The sequence below is a fragment of the Alosa sapidissima genome, chromosome 1 (assembly GCF_018492685.1).
Source record: "Alosa sapidissima isolate fAloSap1 chromosome 1, fAloSap1.pri, whole genome shotgun sequence".
Taxonomy (NCBI): Eukaryota; Metazoa; Chordata; class Actinopteri; order Clupeiformes; family Clupeidae; genus Alosa; species Alosa sapidissima.
The window spans coordinates 51,758,132-51,784,933 of NC_055957.1; the positions used below are offsets into that span (position 1 = coordinate 51,758,132).

Consider the following 26,802-nt stretch of genomic DNA (forward strand, 5'->3'; position numbering starts at 1 on the left):
TATTCTTTAGCAAAACATCTTTATATGTTATCTATGTCATAACAAATCAAGAGAAGCGGCCACAAATTGTTGTAACAATAATCTGAAATACTTGAAGTGAAAGTGACAAGATTGTTTTGATAATGCATCTCCTGTAAGAATTGTTGATTATATCTTGTGAAAAGCACCTTTTATTATACAAAATACTGATAATACAGGCAATTCATGTAAACAAAAAGTGGGGATGTGCTTATTTTTAATAAATAACACTCTTTTGCACTCAACAATTAGATTTCAGAAATTGGATTTGTACCAGTTTTGTGGCTCTGATGATTGTATTCTCCAGCATGTGACGCTGTAACTCTAGGTGCTCTTCTTCCTTGTTTATTTCTGTTGTGCTTGTGTTCCAGTGTTCAAAAGGCTGACACCTGTTATCATTTTTATTTATCCACTGACACTGTTTCTGCATCACTTGTAATAACAGACTTGAATACTATACAGTATACAAGCATAATCCATATTTTCAAGATTTGACCAAATACAAGATTTATATGGAAAAAATAAGAAGGCAAGTTACTTAAGGGAGACTAAAAACAACCAAGGGTCTATTTTTGGATGATAATGACTGTAAACAATTGTTGGGAACCAAAATGACACAGTAGTTTTGAGTAAGACTGGAATATGCGTTTGCAGGAAGATAGTAACTAGGGTATAGCGATAGCCTTGTGGGCAATTTCTTTATATCAAAGTAAATTGCTACTTTAAGCCACTGACTAGGCTCAAAATATCATTACACTTTTGTGCCAGTATGGGGAGGATCCCTGCAGACGAACTGAAGTATTTTTAATTGTGAAAGTGTACAGAAAGGGAATAAAAAGGACTGCTTGTGCAGTCAGCCACAAACTATTATGCATGTTCATAAACTGGCCAACTCTACAGTCCTGGATTGGAGTGCGACCAAGGTATAGTTATGTAATTTTACCAGGAAAAAAAGAAATCTGTATGCAAATTGCCCTGCTGTTTCACTACTAACCCAGTCTGAAAGGTTGGTTTTAGCCGGTGAAAGAGTGAAACACTGTTGCAACATATTCACTATCCCTGGCATTTCCCAACGTCATCTGATTTAGCATGGCTTTCTACTGTAGATACCAGCACAGTGCTGGTAACAGAAACTAAGGAAGGTGGCACTGTAGCTGGATGGATGAGTTATTGAGTTAGACTTGCAGACTCAATTTGTCACTAAATTTACAGATATGTGAAAACAATGATGAAATATAATATTCATATACAAGTACAAAACATTCATAGACAGTTTGCTAAACACTTTGAAATAAAATACTTTGAAAAAAATAAAATAACTGGATGGTTAAGAGTGTATTGATGGATCAGTGGATTTTTTTTTACACAGACACACACAAACATATTTATCCACAAGATAACTTGGGCATAGAGTAACAAAAATTGTGAAAATTGCGAAATACTTTAAAAGTATGGGCTAAGCAAGTATAAGTAATTAAAGGAACCATATGTAAGATTGTGGCCAAAACTGGTACTGCAATCAGTTTCAAATTACTGTAGAGCGGTGTATCCCTTCCCCCTCCCCGCTGACTCGAGGTTGCCAACCCGGATGGCGAAACACTACTGACTTTGTGATTACTAGATAGGTGGAGGGTGGTGCGTCAGGCCAAAACATGACATGACAAAACACAACATCAACATCAGTTGAGGGCTGCAACTTCACTTTTTAAATGACAATATTTTGGACAGACTACTGTTGTCAGTGATATTAGTATTTGAAATGAACATGATTTCTTAATGTCTAGTGACATATCAGGGCCATTTTATGATTAATTGAAATACATTTCTTACATACGGTTCCTTTAACTAATACATTTCTTTTGACAATGACAACACAAGAAACTTGGCACCTTATGATAAAAACACCTTCCTTTGATAATACAGGTGTAGTTAAAGCAACACCAAAGAGTTTTTTGTACCTTAAAATAATGTTTCCAAAATCGTTTCAGTGGTTCATCAACTCATAACAGGGTGAACGGCACTTCTGCATTCGCTTCGCGGCCCTCTATCGGCTATAACCGCACTATGTAAGTTTGCCAGATCGGGTAGCGCATCTGTAGTTCGATGGAATAAGACATAAGAAACTACAAATTTGACTTGCATCTGATGTCGCAATACATCGTACTTTCATAAAATCGTGCAACATATTCTACCTTGTCTGTGGACATTGTTATTTCCAAAGCCGCTGCTGGATAAACAAATAGTGTGTGCGACAGAGGAAAAGTTCTTTGATGTTGCTTTAATGTAAACAAAATAATGTCAAATGTAATATGAACAGTTTAAATGCACCATTGCACACATGAAGTTCAGTAAATCAATTAAATTCAGAGACTAGGGAGTTTTTACAAAGGCAAAGGCAAAATCAAGAATTAAAGTTTTGTGGCTATGCAGTTTTGGGAACCATCCACCATGTTCGGAGCTTCTATCGTCTTCATAACCTTCATGTTCCTGAAAACACAAACACAGAAGTACAGTAATTTCACTCTAGTTAAGGGATCGTGCAAAACATGCCAACATCAATTAAACTGTAGCAGCAAGCCAAACACCACGTGCATACATACACACAGAGATCAAAACAGAGAATGTTTTGAGATATATTTAGAAACTTGTCAATTTCAAAAGCGTGAGCTCTACCAAGCTACGGAGGTAGGGCATCTGCCCAATCTAGCCCATCTACATAATCATTCATGCCCCTATCTACTCCACCATACCCCCTCTCATGCCCTCATCTCACCCCTGTCCCTCTCTGTCCCCTTCATCCCTTTCCACCCCTCTCTCTCTCTCTCTCCACCTCTCTCTCCACCTCTCTCTCTCTACCTCTCTCTTTCCACCCCTCTCTCTCTCTCTCTCTCTCTCTCCACCTCTCTCTCTCTACCTCTCTCTTTCCACCCCTCTCTCTCTCTCTCTCTCTCTCTCCACCTCTCTCTCTCTACCTCTCTCTTTCCACCCCTCTCTCTCTCTCCACCTCTCTCTCTCTACCTCTTTCTCTCTACCTCTCTCTCTCCACCTCTCTCTCTCCACCTCTCTCTCTACCTCTCTCTTTCCACCCCTCTCTCTTTCCACCCCTCTCTCTCTACCTCTCACTTTCCACCCCTCTCTCTCCATCTCTCTCTCTCCACCTCTCTCTCTCTACCTCTCTCTCTCCACCTCTCTCTCTCTCCACCTCCCTGCCCTGCTCACCTCTTCCCCTCGGCCTCTTCGGTGGAGTCGGGCAGTTCAATGCGTCTCGTCTCTGGCAGCAGGAAGCCCAGGGCCCCTCCGGCTAGAGCAAAGCTGCTGAACACCAGTGTGGGGATGGTCCAGTGGTAGATCGCCAGCAGGTTCACCACAGGAGCCAGCATTCCCACCACCCGCGTGGCCGTGGCACCCAAGCCTGTGGCAGTTTGTCTGAGAATGAGAAGAACAGGACCTTTGAAATTATTAATGAGACTAAAGGAGTTGTTGAACAAGAACAAAGATGAATTGCACCCCAAAATGTGAATCAGAATAATACTGATATAAACTTGTACTTCCAGAGACTCAGTTGAAACAGCGGAGGTTATGGCATACCTGATAGAGGTGGGGAAAAGCTCCTGGACATAAATATTGCACACAGTCCCAGCCCCATTCATGAGAAATCTCCCAACTGTAGCAAGGGCAGTAACAGCAATAGCCTCATCTGAAAAGAAGCCATGAAAACATCAGCACAAATAATCCAACCATGAGACTGTCACAAGCTGGCCAGACCAAGGTGTCACCATTGGTGTATGGTGGCACAACTAGCAAAGTTATAGCCTAAGCAGTTTCTTGCAAAATAGTAATACATTCATAGTAGAAATATGAGGACAAACAAGAGTTCCAAATAAGAGACCCTTAACTAGATTAGAAGAATTTTCACAAAATGTACACAAATATTACAAATATGAGTCTTTTAATGGAAAGGTGTCATTAACCCTAATGTCCTGGATCTGGCAAACCCTCTCAGCATAGAGCCCTACCTTGACTATAGAACCCTACCTTGACTACTTGATTATAGAACCCTACCTTGTGGAACAATGAGTGTGAGCAGACAGATGAAGCCTCCCACCAGCAGGGTGGCTATGAGGGAGGCCTTCCTCCCCACCGCCTCCAGCAACCAAATGCAGATGATGTGAGCGGGCACCTCTGTTATCCCAAATACGAACTGAGTGAGAAATATGTTCAGGCCATATTTCCCAACGTTCAGTGACAGGCAGTAGTATGCCAGGTTCAGTGCACACCTGTGGTTGGAAAGAGCGTTTGAAAATAAACATGAATAGTCAAACAGCATTACGTAAAGTAAGTCCCTTGCATAGCTTGGGTCATAAGCATAACCACTTTATGGAAAATGTTACCAAATGCAAAATGCAATTTTCTTAAAAAAAAAAAAAAAAACATTAATGTTAATGATAATTGTTTTCACCTATGCTCATGACATGCTGTTACATGACATCCTTTGACTGGAGAAGCCACTTACCATCCAACCAAAATACTAAAGAAGTACTTCTTCAGGACTGAGGAGGCCAAGAGTGCTCTGATGCCACCTCTCTCCACTGCCTTCCCCTCTTTGAGCTACAGCAGAAAAACAGACCTTTGGTCACATTATGGTGCTCAGATGACATCTGGGTTTACAGTAAGTCTGTGAGCGTTAGTACAGTCCAAAAGACAGAAATGATGTTAATGCTTATGTAACTGTCCATAGGTTTTCAATTTCTGTAATAACGCTACAATACATACAAACAAAATGGATACTGCATAACAATGAAATACATGCACAATTTAAGACAGAAAATGAAGATTGGGAGGAAAATACATTATCTAGTGTTTGGCCAGCGATTATTGAAGCTGTGGCTGGATGTACCTGTAGCTACATGAATTTAAAGCATTATTTAGATAATATTAAGATTGGATTTCCGTGGTACCTTCTCTAACAGTCTGTCAGGTATTGTGCGTTTGTTGATTGCGGCTGCCTTTAGAACTAACTGTCTGGCTTGCTCAGTTTTCCCCCGATCCAACAACCACCTGGCCGATTCAGGGATGAACCTGTCAAAATAATGGATAGTGTCTGTTTAGAGAAGGCATCGTCATAAAATTAATGTGAGATGTGTGAGAAAGGACAGTATACATGCACATCTACCAGATATAAACAGCCACCAATACAATAGGTGATCCCATGATAAACTGGGCAATTCTCCAGTCCCGATTGAAATACACTATACCAGCTTGAATGCACTGGCCAACACCAGCCAGTATTTGTGTCAAACAAGAGGCATAGGCACGCTTGTTCTTTCCAATCCATTCAGTCGCTGTGAAGTAATGACAAATGGTTTTATCAGTATTACAGTCCTTCAGTGGACAGTTTCACGATCAGGGTAATTGTTTGACAATATCTAAGAATTTTCAATGACCAGTTGCCAAGTTTAAATATGCATCACCAATGAATCCAAGTTTGATTGTGCAATAAGAAAAATCCTCTTATATACAGTAAACGGAATGACATAAGATATTTGTTTATATTTACAATTGACCTCAGCAGGACATAGTACACCATGTGAGATGATGTTGATGTATAACTGATTTACATAACTATCCTGTCAAGGCAACAATTCCTGTTACATCATTGGGCTCAGTCTTACACTATCACCTCAGCATCTGTGTTGTGCAAGCTAAGCACGGCTTTTGGTTGACTTCCCATGTGATATTTACCTAGGACAATGCAGTTAACACGGAATCCTCCATAGGAAACTCCTACTATGAACTGAGATACCATGTAAAAATAGAGATTGGGTGAGAAGCCGGTCACAAGAGTGAAAATGGCCATGATAACGACGGGTACCTGTGTGGCCCGCTGTCGTCCAATTCTGAAATAGATAGGAGCTTAAATTAGCCTGGGAGAGAGAGGACTCATCACTACACTTACAAGAGATGATATCACAGCGTTTCTTCTTAACTTCTTAAACATGTTGCAAAAAAAAATAAGTTTCTCATTGCCACCTCAATACCAATCTTTACAGAGGACATATTTCATTAGTCTGTTATGTTCTTTTGTCTATGACGATAATACAAGAGATTATTATTATTATTATTATAAATAACTGGATATTGAAGTTCTGAGTGTGCCACGACACTTCTTCTAAATACAAGAGATTATATCACAGCGTTTCTTAAATTCTTTAACATATTGCCAGGAAATGACATTTCTCATTGCCACCTCAATATCAAGCTTTACAAAGGACACATTTCATTAATCTGTTATGTTCTTTAGTCTATAGTTAGTGCATACTGTAGTTGTTGCCCTATGGAATTACAATAGTTACTTGGCACTCACGATTCAGCGAAGGGTCCAAACAAGAGTGACCCAACCAGAATACCAGCCATGAACACTGTCTGTGCTAGGCCAACTAAATTTGCCTTATCACAGACTAGATCAAACTGTGAAATAAAACAGTTATTAAAATCATTAACCTTTTGAAATGCCTAAGTAAATATACTGATATGATCCATATATTGTGTATATATATATTTATTTATATATACTGTATGCATGCATCCATCTATGGGCATACTGATAATTCTACCAAATAGTAAATATCTCAAATAGAAAAGTAGAAGGTGCAATACAGCAAATGCAGACGTCTCATTGTATCAGAAAGTTTAATTTCAAAGATATTTCTAGAGCTGTCCAGAGATAAGAACTGAATATATTAAGTACATCTATAACCAGGCACTTACATCAGAGACTATCGTGGACTTGTAGACAGAGAGGTCATGCACATAACCATTGATGCAGGTGGTGGTCTCATTAAGGCCATTCTCTCTAATGGCCGAAAGGTCCCAGTCCACAGGGGTGAACATGTGACAGGTGCTGAATGACCCATCCTGCTGCCTGGGTACGGTCAGATTCAGCTGCTCCTCCAGAGTCAAGTCAGGGCCCACTGTTAAAATCCAGTCAGTGTTACAGCGCTGTCCCTCATTGCCTTGATTAAATATCAGACTGGTGAGGTGGAATGGAAGCAGGGTGTTTGGGAAGCAGAGGCCAAACAGGATGAGTTTTTGAAAAAGACCGAAGTCTCCAATAGCCTCGAGAATCTCCCCAAAGTCTGCCATGATGATGCAAGCACTGACTCCACCACAAAAATCACACAAGAGGCTTTGTCAGTGAAACACTTTAAACAGTGTGAATTAATGGTTAACTTGACAATTACTTGTGACTCAGCATGATGGCAGGGTTTGGACTCTATGCCCCTGTCAGATTCCTTGACAATCTACACACCACTTGCTGCGCATGGCAGTTGCTAACAAATAGGCATACAAAACTGAAGATAGGCCATGAGACCAAGAACAAGGTAACAAAATTGGCAACCAAGGACTCATGTCTGGAAAGACTTGTTGAGTTAATTGACATGACAATGGCATTATATACTAGACTACAAATTACATATTTATGTCACCCAAACATTTAAGGTAATAGAGAACAGGGTCAGTTCCCTGGAAATAGAACACAGAGCCCTTTTGTTTTAGATGCATTTTTATCACAAGCTGGTGCATATCCGCATGATTCAGAACCCTTTATAGTCATCATAAAGTGCAATATACACAGCAAGGGACAAATGACCTGCGTCATGATCTGTTTCCTGACCTTGTCTAACATCTACCCTCAGATCTGATGGGTTGGAAAGGTTGGAAAAACACTGCTTTCACACAACATTATATAAAATGCCAAAAAGATCACAAGATATTCTTGTGTTAAGAGTCTGCCAGGTAATCCAATACCTGATCTAAATTAAGAACAGATATCCCTGGTAGCTCCAAGCAAACAAAGGGTGAACAACTTTGAAAGTTCATTCTTTATTGAATATTATTAAAAATAATTAAATGAACATGCATTAAAAACCACCAACCAAAAGGAGGACCACAAATTTAAGTGAAACAAAATGCATATTACAGTGTTTTACCATTGTCCTCGACACATTTGGGTTTAGACAATTTGACTTTTTGTCGACAGCTCTGAAGAACAACCAAGAGTCCAGTTGGTCCAGAACACAAAGAGTGATCATTTTTACACCGGGTAAATCATTCTTTACATGGCTAAGAATTCTGAAATAGCTCACTTTGTCATTCTGGGAGAATGCAAGTTAGGCTTGCTGCCTCCATGTAACCCTTTTCAATTTGGCCTCCATTACCCAGCTAGGACAAATGGAAACAAAATAACTACTACACCCCCTTAACATATGCTTTTACTACTCACGGACATTGGTGAAACACCCATGAATCTTTAGGGCCGGCGCACTAACTTTATAAACTTGACCATCATGGTGTTCCCTGGATCAAATTTGATCTGACATAACGGTGTCGTCACTCCCTGAAAGTCAAACACATAACTCCAAGCCGTTTGCCAAGCCGACTGTGCTTCCCATCATAATGGAAAGACCAAGACGTCGTCACGGCTCAAGGACAGCACCATCACTTATCATAGCTAGACACTTCCTGGACTAGTGCTGAGGAATATTTTAACACATACCGGTAGTTATGGAAGGTGTTTTTGAGGTGCATGTTCTGAACATACACATCTTCTATCATTACTTGTGGTCACTGGACATACAAATGGAATAATGTGGGGGGGGAATACAGTTTGTGTGATATATAGTGGAAACTAACTTGATTTGGCAATACAATTTCAACAAGTATTTTCCTATAAAAATGATGGCAATTTCTCAAAAAACTAGGAATAGGTCTCCTACACTTAAACAAGACCAATATTTGTGATGCTCCCAACAAAAAAAATAGTCAGGTCACCATTTGGATAACAAGTTTGCAATTCACTCTTTCTTGGGGACTGTTTTTACCAAATCTAAACTAAATTATAAGGTGGCATTAATTAGATCCTCTCTACAAGTGCTAAGGCGCAAAAAGCTAATTCCAACTACAACTGGTCATTTAAATTCATGGTGCTACAAGAAAAAAATAAGGTCTTGGCCTTCCTCAATCAATCTTTTCTTTTTCTAGATGTAAAATACATAGTTGTGGACCCGGATTATGTACTGTATTAAACCCAAAAGGACAAGCAAAAAAAAAAAAAACATGACACTTTCTTTTTTCCATTCACACCCATTGCTACTGAAAACAAAGGCCAACTGTGAAACACTCAATACATTTGAATATTTATATATAAAAACACAAAACAAAATCAACACCAAATGTCATTATTTACATACTAGCATAGTTATCAATCAAGTACTCAGCAGCTCCTTGCCACATTCATAGGCTAATGTTGTCTACTATATATTTATTTCAATAATTCCAAGAGTCATTTTCACAGACAAAACCCACAAATGAGTGTGACAGTGTGTCTTGCTTCAGTAACTACATGTTTCAACTTAAAACCATTTTAAAATGGCCTGATATACACAAGGTAGCACTGGAGTTCAAGTGGACTTCAGCATTAACTTGGAGTGTACTGCCACAAGTTCAGCGCTGGTCAATTGACTAGTGACCGCTCTGGCCCATCTTGTGAATGTTATGCAAGTAGCACAAACACCAACACAGACATGAACATAACACTGTCAGATCAAGAGACTATGGGAAGCAATCACAAAGGCCCTAGCCTGGGTTGAAGAGTCAGCACAAGAGTTGATGGGGGGTTGGGGGGGGGGGGGGGGGGGGGACCGCAAAATGTCCCTGACAGATGTTCCTTACAATGCTAACTTCCTCTTCAAACACACACACACACAACATCTACAAATTGGGTTGCCTATTTCCAAACCATTGAGGTCCAATGGACATCATAGAATGGTTATCCTTCTTAAAACCTTGTTTACAGATCACCATGGAGGCAACACAACACGTTCAGGAAACAGCCCTGTGCATCTCCTCTTATCAGTGATAGGCTCTTGTTGCATGTGGCCCAGTGCTTGAGAGGCAACATCTCACAGGCAAAAGAAAAGACTGACCAAAGACCAGCTACAACTGGATGCTCAGGGAGAACAGGTCAGGTGAGCTGCCATCAAGTTCAGATTTAGCAGAAAAAAATCCATGTCAACATAACTAAAATTAGTTTTTCAAATCTTGGAGTTATAAGAGATAAAATGTCAAGTTAAATATTTAAAAACCCAACACTTAGGGTCTGAAATGTAGATGCAGTTACAATAATTTGAATAATTGCACTAAATTTCCCGTATTTGTACAGTATAATCACCTGCTCATCACTGTAATGAGGGCTTCCTGGATTTCTGTGAGTGTGCTGCCAAGAGGTGCGAGTCAACATCTATTAATCCCCTAAATCCGTTATCATAGCCATTCATGCAATTGGTCTGCTATTGGAACATGCCCATATTGTCAAACCTAGAAAAAAAAATAATAATAGTGTATTGCATGTGAGTATGCGTGTGATGTGAGTATGTGTGTGTGTCTATATGTGAGCATGTAGACGAGAAGGGGTTCTGTACACTGGGCTCTACAAGTGATGACATCAATGAATATTAATAAGAAAAAAAAAACCTTCTTCAAGGTGTGTTGCAAATGAATGTGTCAAAGTGCTCACAGTATAAGATTATCACCACACTTCTCCCAAAAGGACTCACCACAGGTGTCCTCTCTCTGCTCACGTGAGGATGAAGGCGACAAGGGACAAGGAGAGCCATTTGCAAACAATTCACCACTAACATCAATGAATGAAACTACACACACACCACTCTACATGACAACAAACGCCCTGACATCTGAATCAGTAGTACTGTTTAAAATAAGGCATTCTTTAACATGAAACATTACAGGGAATAGGTTTTGAGATTGTGCAAGTGTTTTTTTGTTTGTGTGCATGTGCCACTCTTCAGCTTTTTTTTTCTTCCTTTTTTTGAAAACAAGAAAAAAACTGGAAACAGAACATATCGAATTGTGGAGTGAATGGACAGTCACACCCTTCTGCATATACACCAACACTGTAAACAATTCAAGTGCACTTCCTATGAAGTTCTGCACTCCACTGCAGTCCTCAAGCTTGACAGGGGCTCTGAATCCTATGTGCTGACGGGTCACTTTCTCCTCTTTGGCAGTAGTGGTTCTCTTTAGGCCAATGTATGTAAAATACTATGCACCCCTGTGCAGCTCTGTGTGGCCAGGCTGCCAGTGTGGTTATTCTTAACTAATACTCAGCTGGGCAAATCCCATGAGTTTCACGTCATCTGGATATTCAGAGCCTTCAACGCCAGACGCCTTTGAAGAAAGAGAAAGTGACAACACCAAACGTGTAGTTGTTTACCCAGTAGGAGGATTTACATAATTTACACAAGTTATTGCATTATATATAAAACGTCCAATCATTACCAACCAAAAAGCATGACCTACCAGCTTGAAAGTGATATTTTTATTGTTTTGAGGGTCATCAACAATCTTCTGTAAATTTGCAGCAACTGCAAAGAAGTGAGCAAGTCATTTTCAGTGAAAGTAAAAATAATGTCAAACCATAACAGTGAGTGGAAATGTGATACTCAACACAAATAATGTGGCAGAGTTATGCTGAAGCTCACCTATGACCAAATCTTTGCCATCCACCAGGCCAGCAGTGACCAGCTCCTGAGAAACCCCATCTGCTGTGTCTGAGAGGGAACATGGGGCTCAAGCTGAAGATTTGCTAACACAGTGTAAACGCTCACCACAATCTGTACCATCTACAAATGTGTGTAGGGGGGAAAAGTGTCTCCTCATACCTCTTCCTGGCATGTATTCAAAGCGGATGTCATTGAGCTCCTTATTCAGATTTCTGTGGGTTAGAGGAGTCATTATGAACCCACTATAACTTTTATATCAAACTTTACTGTATTGAACAATAAAAACAAGATTTGTCTGATATCTTTACAAGATGTGTCTGTTTTGATCTTTAAAGGCTATTTATTGATGTTTTTTCACAGTAAGACACTGCATAGTAATAATAAAATAAATCACTCTGCTTTGTAAACTATATCGGCATTTCCCTTTTGGTCAAACCACCTTTGGTGACCACTACTCAAATGACATGACGTGAGCTAGCGAGATAGTTAGCAAGTAACTCCAGATGTAAAACTTTGCCAGTAGGTTGCGTAGCCTATTTCTGAAATTGTCATTCAACCCAACATTAGACCTAAATTAACTAAATCTCATAGCCTAGGTAGGTTAGCTATACAACAACAAGTTACATTTATATAGCACTTTTCTCAACACTCAAAGCGCTTCACATGGAAAAGGGGACCTCACTAACCACCACCAATCTTCACAGATGCAAGTGAGCAAATCAACTTAACATTGGCCTATTTTTGTTGCTGGGCAGCCTCAGCATCACTTAAACTAGCAGCCATGTATCGCTGTTTTTGGTATGACAGCTGCGCTTCTGTGTGCGTGTGGTTTTTGGTTCTGTGTGAATTGCGCTAATCTGTCTATGGTACCAGATGTATGTTTTATGCCTTCACGATTTGTTAACCGTGACGTTTCACACCGTAGTTAATAGTAAAAGCGGTTTACCCTAACGGTGAGGTGACCTACCTCAACCTCAGCACCAGACTAATGGGCTGCTGCACAGCATCAGGACCAGCGGCTGCACCTGGGGCCTGGGGCTTCACAACACACACACACACACCAGAAAAAGAGAGAGAGAGAGAGAGAGAGAGAGAAACAACGTTAATGAAACAGAACTCATATCTGTCTGATTGGTTGTGATACGTGTTTTTTTTTTTTTTTTGGGGTGGGAGTGGGGTTGTGTCAGTGGGCTGACCTGTAGGGCTGTTATTGTGGCGATAGGGGGCTCTCCCGCTGGCTGGCTCTGGGGCACGTCGGCCTGTGCAGAGCCACCGGACTGGAGCAGGGCAGCCGGATCCCCAGTGAAGATCTAGAACACAGGAAGAACTTGTTTCAATCCTTTTTAGGGTGTTTTCATATCATCACCCAAATCCATGTGAATGCTGGACATGTATAGTCGTGGATGGCCTACCTCTGTGCTCGGAGGGTCTTCCTTCACTCTGGGTGACTGGAAAATACAGAAACCAACACCCCTGTTAAATTCAAGACTCCAGCAGTTTATTATACCCCCTAGGACTCTTTTCTAGGGTTGGGTATCGTTTGGGTTTTATCCGATACCTAAATCGATACCGTGATTACGGTGCCGGTGCCGAAACGGTGCCTGAACCGGTACTTTGTTTTTAAATTAAAATGGTCTAAAGCATGAATTGCATTTTTTTTTATTGATAAGACAAATTTGAACATGCAATTGAACTGTTATATTCAATTTACTACCAATATATCATTGCCCCTATGCATTATACATTTAAATGTTAAAACAGCTTGCCATGGATGCACACACAATGGTAAGCTCTGCTTTCAAGTTTACCAAGTGTAGGCGGTTTGCCATAAGGTATGTTAAAACCGCTGGCCATAGAACTGCATAGAACTTTTTAATATAAAAAAATAACGCAATTTAAGCACCGAAATGAGGCACCGAAATCCACATTGTTATTCGATGCAGTTACTATCGTTTGCGTCGGCACCGGTGCGATATTAGAACCATGTTTCGGTGCCCAACCCTACTCTTTTCAGTTTCTCAAAAGTAAAAGTATACTTTTATCATGAATAAAATCCCTCATGGCCTTAAAATGGGGCGTGCCACGTTCTGTTCTATGTAACAGAATGAATTTGTGCATCTCTGGCCCTGCCCTGTCTCCACACACTGTTCACCTGCTGCTGCAGCTGCCGGCTCAGTTATGTTCTCCTCAGCTAAAAGGCGTCTAAATGAGGCCACTATGAGAAACGCTGGTAGACAAGCATCTTCGTTACTGCACGCTATACTATGAGAAATTCTAACATTGGAAAAATTCAACATTATATTTACAGATTACATTTAGATTACCCATTATTGATATGTCTATGTGTATGCGTATAAGTGTGCATATTACCCATTATTGATATGTCTGTGTGTGTGTGTGTGTGTGTGTGTGTGTGTATGAATGTGCATATTACCCATTACTGATATGTCTGTCTGTGTGTGTGTGTTTGTGTGTGTATGAATGTGCATATTACCCATTATTGATCTATCTGTGTGTGTGTGTGTGTATGAGTGTGCATATTACCCATTATTGATCTATCTGTGTGTGTGTGTATGAGTGTGCATATTACCCATTACTGATCTATCTGTGTGTGTGTGTGTGTGTGTGTATGAGTGTGCATATTACCCATTACTGATCTATCTGTGTGTGTGTGTGTGTGTATGAGTGTGCATATAACCCATTATTGATCTATCTGTGTGTGTGTTTGTATATGAGTGTGCATATTACCCATTACTGATCTATCTGTGTGTGTATGAGTTGGTGTTGTGCAGTGTTCTTACCCGCAGAGCAGCAAAGGCCGCCTTGCCCTCTTCACTCTCCATATCCAGCTCATCGTCACTCCACTCCCACTCCCCATCTTCAGTCTTATGGAGCCTGCCGCTGGAGCCCGGAACTCTCCGCACCTAACGCACGCACACAAATACGCACCACACACACCGCTTTAGTCACTTTTGCTTGTCTGGATCTGGAATGATAAATAACCTACATCATTAACACTCTGTTCTCACCTTCTTGGATCTGTCTGCTATTGTTGGAGCCCGCTGTAGAAGCTTCTCTTGTAAATATTCATGATTCTGGGGAAAAACACAATTATAAACGTTTTTTGTTTTTTTTGTCTCCCCAAAGAGTACCTATACTTAATCCAAATATGCAATTTCAAGACTCAACCACAATAAACACCACCCTCTACAGGACTGAGTGGGGAGGCTACGCAGCGTACTACACACACACACACAGTTACTACACCAACAAGAGCTCAGGCTCTGGTGGCAGCCAGCATGTCGTTCTGCATCAGTGGTGTGTGTGTGTGTGCGTATGTATGTGTGAGAAAAACAAAAGACATCCTCATAGAAGGAGAAACATTACAGTGTAACTAATCCTCCAGGCTGAGTGTTATCATTACATTGTCAGGGTACAAAAGACTTCCATGTTTTCAGTTACCCTGGGGATGCGGAGGACCACAGTTTTGGTCACGGAGAGGGTGTATGTGGGTAAAAGCAAGAAGTCCAGGCTTCTGAGTCTACATAAGAAATCTATGTTTCATTTCTCCCTCTTTCACACATGCAAGCATACATACACAAACACACACTCACAAAGTCTGTGTGCATCTGTATGCAGCTGCCCACCTCGTGACGTGCTTGCCGCTGTTCACAGGCTACCTGTTCGTTTTAGAATAAATTTTAAAATTATTTTATTTGTCTTTAAATCTTTAAATGGGCTTGCATCTTTTTATTTATCAGATCTTTTAACACCACATGCTCCATCAAGGGCACCTAGGTCTGCAGACCAATGCCGACTGGTAGTCCCACCGTCAAGGTTACAGACCAGAGTTACAGACACCGTCAAGGTTACAGACCAGAGTTACAGACACCGTCAAGGTTACAGCGGAGATCGGGGGTTTGCAGTAATTGGCCCTAAACTTTGGAATGAGCTGCCACTGCATACAAGACTGGCTCCTTCCTTTTAACTCAGTATAAGTGCTTATTTTATTGTTTATTTTAATATGAATTACTTTTTTTATTATATTACATGACTTACTGCTTTCATTTATGTTGTTTTACTGCTACCCCTACTCTAGTGTGTCTGACAGTTATTTGTACAAACAACTCTGTTATTGTTTGATGCCTGATCATTACCTACCTGTCTATCAGGTTTCTGAACTTTTCTATTGTATAGCACTTTGGTCAACTGGTGTTTTTTAAGTGCTTTATAAATAAACCTGACTTGACATATATTCAGCACCTGATGGAGCAGACACTCACCTTTGCTTTTGTGAAGAATTTGTGCTTCAAGAGCTCAGCAGCAGTTGGCCTGAGGGGAACAGCCAAAGTCAAAGGATAAGGGCAGGACACTGTGGCATGTGAAATCCACCGGCTAGACAGAAGTATGTATATACATGTCTAACCAGTGTTGGGGTCAAAACACATCTGACTGGACAGAGGCATGTATACGACTGTCTAACCACCAAAAGTTGTTACACATCAACACAGGTTAACCGTATTATGATGCTGAGGGGTTCAGAGGGCTGGAAAAGATCTAGCTCAGTGGTCCCCAAACTTTTTCTTCCGAGGGCCAGCTTAATATGCCTGGCTGTAAGAGAGGGCCAGAGACTCGGAGTATATCAGTAACCATAAATAGCTTAGTGCTGTGAACAACAGCAGTCTACCTTAGTTGAATATTCCATTACATTTAATCTATAGGCTATTGCAATTTAATACCATTGTTAGCTGTGTTTATATTGCCATCATGCCATATCAGTGTAAAATGTAACTCAAATTAAATAATACTAATAAAAAGACTTTTGCATTCCCAAAAGTATATTTCATTAAAAATGTGTGAACTCTGCTGAAGTGGTCTGAAATGACCACCATTCTAACTTTCACTCACCTGAACTTGTGAACATTGTGTGAACATTTGAACAAATAAAAATCCCAGAAAGTCCCAGAAATATGACTTGAATATAAGTTAGTTAGTTATTAACAATTCATTGATAAACTTTTAGAATACTTTGAGCACTGATGCAGTCAGCATAGGCCTCTTATATTGTTTGCAGGTAGGACTACATTTCATTCCGTTTTTGATGGCAAACGCGAAACAGCGCCAAAACAACCACCAGTGGACAAAAAGAGTATTACATGTGTACTGTTAAGACTCGCCATAGAGAATGAATGGGGGAAATTGCGGAGGTTATAGTTTGACGATGTCGCACTCCCGTGCGGGCCAGATGCTATACTACGGACATGTTTTGGGGGGCCACCCAAAATGAGGTGGCGGGCCGTAGTTTGGGGACCACTGATCTAGCTGATCAGTAGTGCTGTTTTCATGGTTAATATCCAAGCCTTTTCAGATCTTGTGGCGTCAGCCCTGGCGGTCACCTTTTCTCTGGATCCTTCTGTAGGCACAGCGAGATCATCTTGCGGAAGGACTTGCCGTACTTCTTCACTATCTCCTTGTCCGTGACGCCCGTCTCCAAGCACGGCGGGTCGTTCTGGAGCGTAAGCATGAGCACCTGGCCAAAGACACATTGAGAGGAGGCCTGGTCATTACTGCAGCTTTACTGCTAACTTACACCGCAACCAACACATAAGCAATTCATCAATTTACACTGACTGCCTCCATCTATAACGTGATGCAACAGTGTGTTTATCCATGTCTTAGTATGAGCACGTTTCACATATGCTCTAAAAATAAAAGTGAAGTGTAAAAAAACGCTTTCCTCTACTTTTAATGGCCGCAATGCACATGCAAAGTGCTGCTGGTGTAAATTGATACATTGATTTTAATGGAATTCTACTGCTAACAATAGTATAATATCAGACAGGTGACAAATACACTTCCAATACAATCATGGTGTAAACTACCAGTAAGACTCATCCACCTGACAGTAGGTTGTGTATACGACGTGTGCAAAGCGAAAGGGTCAGTCCACTCACCTTCATAGGAGGGTACTTATGATATGGTGCCGCTCCGGTCGCTAGCTCGATAGCCGTGATTCCAAAGCTCCAGATGTCAGCCTTGAAGTCATATCCCCTCACCTATTCACAAGGAGCAAATGCCATATCACTTTACTAGGATAGCCAATCACATTTTTTAATTCATTGAAGTTGATTGCATTTGTGTCCATACTTGATTTGCATCAAGAACTAGAGGCAAAAGGAGATCATCCAGTAGAACACAGACTGGTTTTTGATCAGATATCAATACCAGCAGGCCAGGAATTTTATAATTTTAGGGGCAAGGTCACTTGGCCTTCGGTTGGGTATATCTGGCGAGGGGCACAAAGGCCACATGTCAGGGCACCAAGGCCAAAGTTAACTATAAACTAGGCTACATACAAATGATCAGAGTTGTATTTAGCCTATTCACAGCAGTAGATCTGCATCACTGTATGAAACATTGCAAAAGCATGAAACATGGCATAATACATAGAGACTGTAAATCATCATCATATTTACAGATTTGTTTTCTATTTGGCCTGTTATGAAATCATTTATTGAACAATTTAAACACATTGTGAAACTTAAAGCCCAAAACTGGAGACAAGCATGTAGAAATTTGCTGCAAATTCAAAACTGGATTACTCTGGAATTGTACAGGGGAATGCTCTGCACCTTTGTGTTCGGTAAGGTCTGTTGTTTATTCTGATATATGGTCTGTCATGTGTTGAGTGAGGAGTTTGTGAAGTATTCCACCGAGATGAATAGGTGGGGACATGGGCACAGAACTGTATGTAGAATAATATGATTAAATTCAACTTTTCTCGCAAGCCGTTTACCACAACAACTAGCGGCTAACATCGTATACAAGTTGAGAAAAAGCTATTTTATGTGATGTGATGTGCGTGATGTCTGTGTGATGAGTAGGCTACTTCGCGAGTAGTTCAAAAGAGAAGAATGGGTGAATTTGGACAAACTTTTACTATCTGCCCTATAGGACTAAATAGCAGCATCATACTGTTCTGCGAAGATGTCATGGCAGATTGAAATGGTAGTAGTATGCGGTCGGATCTCCACCGCATCAAAGACTAAATTAATTTGTGCTGTTAATGCTAAGACTATTTTTGACGGGCCATAGGCTACAAATTAAAATCGCTATTAGTCGGACACAAAGCACAACATCTAAAGGGGCACAGGGGGGCACCAAGGCCACAGTGGACTGTGAACCTCCAATTTTCAAAGGGGCATCACGGCCAAAGCAAGGGGCAGCCATGGACGGCCATGGCTCACAGGGCTCAAGACTCATAGACTTAATTGATCTCAGGTGCTAAGTGAGTGAGGCCACATGGGCTCAGACAGTATACGGGATTGGGACAGCACTTCACGAGATCACATGTAACTTGACCACGTTTAATAACAAAGACTTGCTGCCACTTGCACCATGCACGTGTGTCATGCTGTTGTTTACCTTTGCAATCTCCAGATTTCCCTATTATCTCCGCGGTAAGCGTCACAACCCTTTGAACTTTGGGTAATTCCCTTTGGTGAAGTCTGCACCGATGCAGCCACGGAAAGGGCTCGATAAGTGTGTACTCAAACCCTCACGCCCTTTGAAATGTGACACTGGGACAGCCCTAAGCCCTTACGGATTTCGCAAGAACACGCAGCAAAGTCTGTGAGTCTGGACTTTGGGATTGGCCCTTTGAGTGCAACAGCTTTTTTCTGCCTACGAGAAATGCCCTAAATCTGCAAACAGTCAAACTATGCGGACCTGCCTGTAACATCTCACAGCCTATCTACTCTATCAGAGATGTACTCAAGAAGTCACACCTGAACTTGTGAAGTGGTACAAACTGTAAACTGGACATGTAAAGCACTTTGAGCTGCAGTCTGTGTACGAAAGGTGCTATACAAATAAAGCTTATTATTATTATTATTATAATTATCATCATCATCATCCTCCTGTATTAATTTTACTGTGTTACAGTTCATCCATAAAGCCATGCATTTTTAAAGCCACTATTTTTTTAATAGTCAAACGACCTCAGAGTGGTCAGACACAAGCAACAGGCAGAAGAAAAGGCCACTGTGTAAAAGGGCCTGGCGGTGTCTGATGTGAATGCTGTACATAGAGCTGTAAAAGCATGGCTAAGAGCATACTTAGACTGCAGACACTCTTGAGAGAAGATGGCTGCTTTCTAATTGCACGCCCTTTGTGGAACAGATCAAAGGAACCACTGCGGAGGAGGCCCTGGAGTCTCACACGGTCTTCCTTACGGGCGGAAAACATGGGCATTGGGCACAATGACTTGCTTTACTTTTACTGAAATCAAAACGATTAACTATACTTTTATAAACTGTTATCTCTAAACTATAATTTAATTGTGTTTTCAAAATTTGGCTTTATGTGACTTCAGACTGTATCACTATTTGGCCAATTGAGCGTGCCTCAAGAGGAACTCACCTGCTCCATCACCTCAGGCGCCATCCAGCACGGGGTTCCGACAAACGTCTTCCGTACTTTGTTCCGAGTCATGTCACCACCCGTTGCTAGAAAGGCACTCACTCCAAAGTCTGCCAACAGGAAAATGAAGAGGATAAACAGACAAGAAGGCTACCAATAGGTTTGTCAAAAACAGCAAGACTACCAATAGAGTTGTGAAGAACAGAAATGCAATGCACTACACTAAGGCAACAAGCAGAAAACGCATGATGTACAACAACGGAACAGGCTGCCGTGGCAACCTAGCATCCAACATCACTGCTCACTTGTGGACTCAAAGCCATTTTTTTATATTCTTACTTTAAATAAAATTGTAAAGAATTATCAGCCCCCAGACAGTAATATTCAAGATGAGCCCTTTTAATTGCTTTAAATTAGCAATGCTCACATTCACGACAGACAGTAACCCAGGATTACGGACCTGCAATTTGCACTGACCCATCTTCCCCAAGAAGGATATTTCCAGCTTTCACATCCCTGCAGAAAAACAACATTAAATAAATCAGAAACATCGTCATCGATGGCCCACACACACATCAGATAAGTTCTCCAAGCAAACAATTATTGGCCTCTCAGACATATTAAAACACAATGAAATAGGATTATTTCACACAATACCTCAATAATAATGCAAACCCCTTGGGAGTTATGGGAATGGGTAGTTGCTGGCTTTACCATATACAACAACAACATATCAAATATGCAGCATCTACAGACATTCTGTGTATCTAAATTACTGTGCCTGTAAAGATTTCACAATGTGGTATGTTGAGTTGCATAATACAATTCTATTAAATTATTTAGCTATTGAGATGATTTTTAAACTCTCAACATAGTTGTCATTTAAAAAATTGGTTTTATAATAGTATGGCTTGCAATATCTTTAAGAAAAAAGTTCATAATTATAATCCAACACTGTAAAAACCCACAAAACCATAACAAAAATAAATAGAAAAGGTGTCATAAACCATGCCGACAAATCTGAATGAATAAAAACATTGTATATTAATATATTAGAGTATATTAAATTAGGTTTCAAAATCATGAACCTCCTCTGTTTTAGCTTTACTCATTCACAGGTGGTGGAGGTGGAACATACCTAGCACAGGTTCCAACTATTCACTAAACCAGCTGATCAATATTAATTATCACAACTCATGTAAGGCAGTAAATCGGCTGATTATTGATATCACTCAAGTGCACAGGCAGAAGGAATACATGCCAGGACATCAGTGCTAGATATACTTGGAAACACCATATCAGAAATAAACACAAAAGGTACTGATTTCAGTGTACACCTTTCACAAGTTATTTATCAACAGCCTACACTACAAATTATATTACCGTGTAACTAATTATATGTCCACCCATGGGTGTGAGCAATCTTGTCCATCCACCAATGAGCTCACATTATGCAAAAGCTTTTCTCATGGGTGTGAGCAATCTTGTTTACTGCCTGTTTGTATTGTATTCCTGTAGATAACACAAACCAAGTGGCATGATGCATTTGGTCCAGACGTGCCGTACCTGTGAATCTGCCCGTTCCGGTGCAGATAGTCCAGTCCCTCCAGGACCTCTTTGAGGATGGTGGCGATGCTGGGCTCGTCCATCACGCCCGACCTGTGCTCCCCCCGTGATATGATGTACTTGATGAAGTCCAGAACGGAGCCTGTGGGAGATGAACAAGAGTGTGAGCAGCAGATCTAAATGTAAAATTATGTACATGTAAATCAGGTTTACAGGCCAAGTACACTTGGAGGAGGTCTGCGTCCTTTCATTTCCAAATAATTTAGGATTTTGCCATGGTATCGTTTCAGTATCGAGTATCGAGATATTTAAGGTAGGTATTGTATAATGAAGCGTCATATTTTTGGTATTGTGACACTAAACATGACTTGAGATCAATAGGTAGCAAGAATGTACGTAGAGATCGCTTCACAGGTAGCAAGATGCCCCAATTAAATAAGTGTTAAAGAGGACAGACCAACTCCTGATGAGGGGGATAAGTTACTATAAACAGCCGGACATTCAGGAACACAGTGGCTGTAAAAGAGACGTACATGACCCATTCTGTGAGGAACTACAAACTTGACTGCCTAAAAGGATTACCCCTCATTGACCTCTCATTGAGAGCCTCAATGAAATGTATGTGACCGTGGCAGTGCAAATCACTGATATTCACAAATACAAGCAAGCAGACAGCGGTCATTTCAATCCATCCACAAATGCCAATGCAGTTAGATCAGATGAAGAAAACGGCAAGACAGGTCAGAGCTGGAGGGAAAAGCTACTTGTGGTGCTGACAAAAGCTGAATTCCAGGCAAAGAGCCAGCATGGAATTGACTGAGAAATCCATAGGAATCTGCCCCCCCCCACCCCCAAAGACATGGACAGAACACCAGCTAATGCCTCATTATCTTTTTTTCTCATAAATTGAAATGAAAACTGGTCAGGTCTGATCTTTTTTACATAAAATGACATCATGTGATCAAAGCTCAGATCAAGAGATTAAAGCGCTATCCGTAGGACAACAATGAACACCCAGCCACTCAGAACTTTGTGAACAATATTAGTTATAAATGTTAACAGTTAACAGCACGCTGATCCCACAGATAGACTGCTACCGATGCTACCACAGAGAAATAAGTGTCTGCTGTGTTCCTGAGGCTCGAGAGAAACCTTCACTGATTCATAGTCGAGAGGCATTTTTTTTTCTCCTTGCAGAAAATTCCACCTCCAGAGTCTCAAACTTAGAAATGAGGAGCACACTGAAAACTGCAGTGTTGCTACTAGTATCTTCCACGCAGAAGTGCTCCCTTCAACCAGTCTGAAATGAGGAGAGGACGAGGCAGCCCCTTACCCCCACTGAGCAGCTTCATCACCAGCCACAGCTCATCCCTCACCACAAAGGAAGTGTAGTAGGACACGATGTTGGGGTGGTGGCACTGGCTCATAGCCTGGATCTCCTTCTGCAGATGACAGAGATGGGAAGGAAACAGGCTTTAAACACAGACACTTGACAGAAACAGACAAACTACCGTTATTAACTTCATTAAGGTTAGGGATATCCCAGAGGTGACTGATCTGGTGCTTTTGTATTACAGGGGGAAAAGAGGACAAATGCACTCAAGTAGTACATAAGTATCTATCTATCTATCTATCTATCTAGCCATCATAATTGTTGATTATGTGTGAATAAGATCATGGCTTTTCATGTAAAGCTGCTTTCTTATTACACTCAAATTTCTTTGTGTTTATAACTTAGCTTTATATCCTTTAAGCTACTGCACATCTCACACTCCAAGACCTTCACTCTGCTAAGGCCTGGAAACCACTTGAAAAGACTCCCATGAGCCGACTCCCTACACGATAACCTACACACCAGAATCCAGAGGTGCGTTCAACTATTCAAGGTTTCTGTTTGCCTTGAGTTTTTCGCGAACGTTCAACGTTTGCGAACACTCGCAAACAGTCTGACGAGGTAGTTCTCCGCAAAAATACAGTGGAGCTGAATGAAGTGTTACCGTTACAATGGAATGTTACAGCAAATCGTTCAAATTTAACTGCACAGAGAAAACATGTTCGCCATGAACGTTTGCCACTGTTTGCCGAATTTGAAAGCACCTCAGGTCTTTCCCTGCTCAACCATAAGACCGCTTGTGAGTAAGACAGGTGAATTTGTTATACTTAACACAGCACTAAATTCCACTAAATCAGTCTGTGGCAGCTCAGTTTATCCAAAGAGTTCTACACTGGTCCTATTGCACGCTGTTAGCATGAGGGAATACTTTAAATGCTTTGCCTAAAACAGCAAAAACTGCAGTTTAGTTAAGGCTGCAAACATCAGACAGACACACTTTATGTAGGCTACATTTAAAAGTAAGTTTGCTTAATAGCAGTAAACAAAATGTGTTGTTCAGAAAAACACAAAATGGAGCTGTAACTATTCTACAAAAACTAAAATATGTTTGAGTTATTGCATTCTTCTCCCACTCACGGGTAGTTCACAAAGTGACACTGGCCAGGCAGAGACAGGCCGACTAATGACTGGGAAGTGAACAAAGTTACACCATCATTTGGCAAAAAGAGCTCTCATTGAGGTGACAAGCCAGAGCCATTCCCGTGATTCTCTTACATAACCAAAATGGCACCATCCAGTGATTCAACTAAGCTTTCCTGTATAAAACCACGTATAAGTTTATATACTCTTTTGATCCCGTGAGGGAAATTGGGTCTCTGCATTTATCCCAATCTGTGAATTAGTGAAACACACTCAGCACACAGTGAACACACAGTGAGGTGAAGCACACACTAATCCCTGCACAGTGAGCAACCCTAACTAACCAGTAGGCCACGGCGGCCCCATACATTATTAGACAATAATTTTAGATGTGACATGTAGGGTGCTTTGTGAACTAGTACAGAGTCATCAATGTATTATAATGCTAAAAAATGTAACTGATGAAAGGATGACTGTAAAGTTACCAAGAGCTCGTCCATGCTGGTCTGGCATTTTTCCAGGTTAATGCGTTTGATCGCCACCTTCTCCTTCCGTGGCGTACAGTATGCTGCCTGGACCACAGCCGTGGCTCCACTCCCTGCATTAAGTGCAGACAGATGATTAAATCATCTTGGATGCACACCAACACACACCATGTCACATGTCTGAACCATCTCGTCATCATAACTGTGAACGTATAAATGATGACGAGAGCAAAGTTTAGAATACCAACAGTTGGATGGATGGATACGTCTGAATGTATAAATATATTTGTCTTCAACGTTATGGAACTAGTTCTACGTTACGAGCTTACAATCATATAGAATTCTCATTTTCCTTTGATTTGCTTTCATAATGTACATACAATAATATGACTATGGAATAATAACTGCGCATTGCACTTATATTAACCTTAATAGCCACTGACAGTGCCCATCCTTCCTTCCATCCAAACATGCAGGACCTCATTAGCTTGCTAGCCATAGGTAAAACAGAAACGATCTTAAACTGATTTGGAACTATCGACATATTATAACATCAGGGTTAACTCGTCAAGTTCAAAACACCTACAGCAACATTGAACAATGAATTGGGTCTCTGTTTGAAGTCGGTGCCCACAGACTTAACATACTCAAGCTAACAAGCTAACGTTATGGAATTTTGGCTGGCTAGCCGTCTAGCAAGCCCGGTACTTTTAGCTTTCTGAACTATAACGTTACTTCGCTAGCTAGTAAAGATATTACGTTATCATGACCAACGTTTTCCACCATCAGCTAGGCTATCTGCTAAAGTTACTCCTGAGTAGCTGTTGAGTGATCACATTTGTTGCGAAAAAGCAGAGCCAGGAACATCACACGCATGTATTAAAAATAATAATATACTCAAAAGAGGAGTACGGTAGCTAGCTAACGTTAGCGAAAGCTCAATCCAAAGGTTAGCTCCTGATAGCTGGCTACTGAACTTTCATTGCTAAATTACCCGGCTGCTGTCTCCTCCGAACAGTTAGTAAGCTAGCGCTAATTTTGCTAACAAGCAAACTGGATTCCATGGCACCAAGTATTTATTCGGGCAAATGTAAAATACATGGCATAGTGTCCATTCTCGTTCCGCAAATTAGAAAGCTATTATCATTAAATGATCAAAATCACCATCACCTCGCTATCTGACGAACATAGGGGCTAAGCTAACGTTGCTGCTCTAACGTTAACGTAAACCTGTCATACCTACCGATAACCTCATTAAGCACATAATCATCCCTGTCGATAGACCAACTTTGGGGGCTCGGGTCCTCCGACATGACTGCAGACAACGGCAGGTTTTCACTTGCTGTGTTAAATGTAAGTAATCTGTTGGACAACAACAGTTTCCTTACAAAAAACGACTATTTCTGCAATGGTAGTACTTGAGCTTAGCTATCGTTACAGTATTCCATGGCCCCCTGTCAACCCAAACTCTGCCACCATCAGCGCTGTTGCTACCGTCATGTGCTCATTGAAAGGTCGAATGTCCTAGTTTAGAAGTCGTTCTTCCGACTTTAGTGTACCGTGAGTCCCCAACTAACGCGAGTATCATTAACAAAAACTCGCTCTGAATTCGTAATTACGATATTTCCGATAGCACTTGAAGGCCGCATTTAAAACATGAAGGCCTTTCTTAGCGCCATCTTGAATGAGGCGAAATGTGGCAAAATTATGTTCTTATAAATACAAACGGGGCTGTCGTATTCATTTATTTGGAATGAATACATTTTTGTTTTATGTTTCGTGTAATATTAGTATAATGTTTCTCTTGAATCGTCAGTAAAGTATAATAAAGAAAATAATAAGCCTCAATGAAAATGGCGAATAATAATGTCCAAACGAACAGCAGGCTACACACAAAATACTACTACTACTACTACTACTACTACTAATAATAATAATAATAATAATAATAATAATAATAAAATAATAAAAATAATAAGACATGCGCACTGTGTTATTAGAGTATTTAATGCAACGGCCTCCCATCGCATCAGATTATCATAGCGATGACAGCCTTGTCTGTGTGCCTGTAGATAGCGAACTGCAAGCTGACAAGCTATGGGGCCGTTTAGGCCGTAAATGATTACTTCACATATACTGGTAGCACTTGCATACAACCATGTGTGTGTGTGTGTGTGTGCATAGCCTACATACTTACTAAAGGAAATAAATATGTATTTTAAATACATATAATTGAAATACTGCCTATGTCTGCTTG

At 40.7% G+C, this 26,802-nt stretch overlaps 2 protein-coding genes across 2 annotated transcripts; both read right to left on the reverse strand.

Annotated features, from left to right (window-relative positions):
- Positions 1 to 2,281: 2,281 nt before the first annotated feature.
- Positions 2,282 to 8,491, reverse strand: slc22a13a (solute carrier family 22 member 13a). The gene is made up of 10 exons (XM_042108623.1): positions 6,787 to 8,491; positions 6,383 to 6,486; positions 5,761 to 5,915; positions 5,192 to 5,360; positions 4,977 to 5,097; positions 4,532 to 4,626; positions 4,081 to 4,295; positions 3,607 to 3,715; positions 3,238 to 3,444; positions 2,282 to 2,505 (listed from the first exon to the last, which is right to left on the reverse strand). Exons 1-10 carry the CDS (start codon positions 7,159 to 7,161, stop codon positions 2,427 to 2,429), a joined length of 1,629 nt encoding a protein of 542 aa, XP_041964557.1. The 5' UTR covers positions 7,162 to 8,491; the 3' UTR covers positions 2,282 to 2,426.
- A 712-nt stretch (positions 8,492 to 9,203) lies between these two features.
- Positions 9,204 to 26,218, reverse strand: oxsr1a (oxidative stress responsive kinase 1a). The gene is made up of 18 exons (XM_042108624.1): positions 25,789 to 26,218; positions 24,546 to 24,658; positions 22,921 to 23,029; positions 21,588 to 21,729; positions 20,482 to 20,537; positions 20,022 to 20,131; positions 17,555 to 17,656; positions 16,997 to 17,130; positions 15,884 to 15,932; positions 14,630 to 14,695; positions 14,402 to 14,524; positions 13,013 to 13,048; positions 12,797 to 12,910; positions 12,568 to 12,638; positions 11,760 to 11,812; positions 11,580 to 11,648; positions 11,398 to 11,462; positions 9,204 to 11,265 (listed from the first exon to the last, which is right to left on the reverse strand). The coding sequence occupies exons 1-18, from the start codon at positions 25,856 to 25,858 to the stop codon at positions 11,191 to 11,193; spliced, it is 1,557 nt and encodes a 518-aa protein (XP_041964558.1). The 5' UTR covers positions 25,859 to 26,218; the 3' UTR covers positions 9,204 to 11,190.
- Positions 26,219 to 26,802: the final 584 nt, after the last annotated feature.

Excerpts from the sequence above, each read along its gene's own strand:
- slc22a13a (XM_042108623.1), bottom strand. The coding sequence starts at position 7,161 with ATGGCAGACTTTGGGGAGATTCTCGAGGCTATTGGAGACTTCGGTCTT. Across the intron at positions 5,361-5,760 it reads TGTTAACTGCATTGTCCTAG|CGACTGAATGGATTGGAAAG; the intron begins GTAAATATCACA and ends ATTACTTCACAG. Across the intron at positions 5,098-5,191 it reads TTGGTGGCTGTTTATATCTG|GTTCATCCCTGAATCGGCCA; the intron begins GTAGATGTGCAT and ends TTATTTTGACAG.
- oxsr1a (XM_042108624.1), bottom strand. The coding sequence starts at position 25,858 with ATGTCGGAGGACCCGAGCCCCCAAAGTTGGTCTATCGACAGGGATGAT. Across the intron at positions 21,730-22,920 it reads GATGAAGCTGCTCAGTGGGG|GCTCCGTTCTGGACTTCATC; the intron begins GTAAGGGGCTGC and ends CATCTCCCACAG. Across the intron at positions 14,696-15,883 it reads AATTCTTCACAAAAGCAAAG|AATCATGAATATTTACAAGA; the intron begins GTGAGTGTCTGC and ends GTTTTTCCCCAG.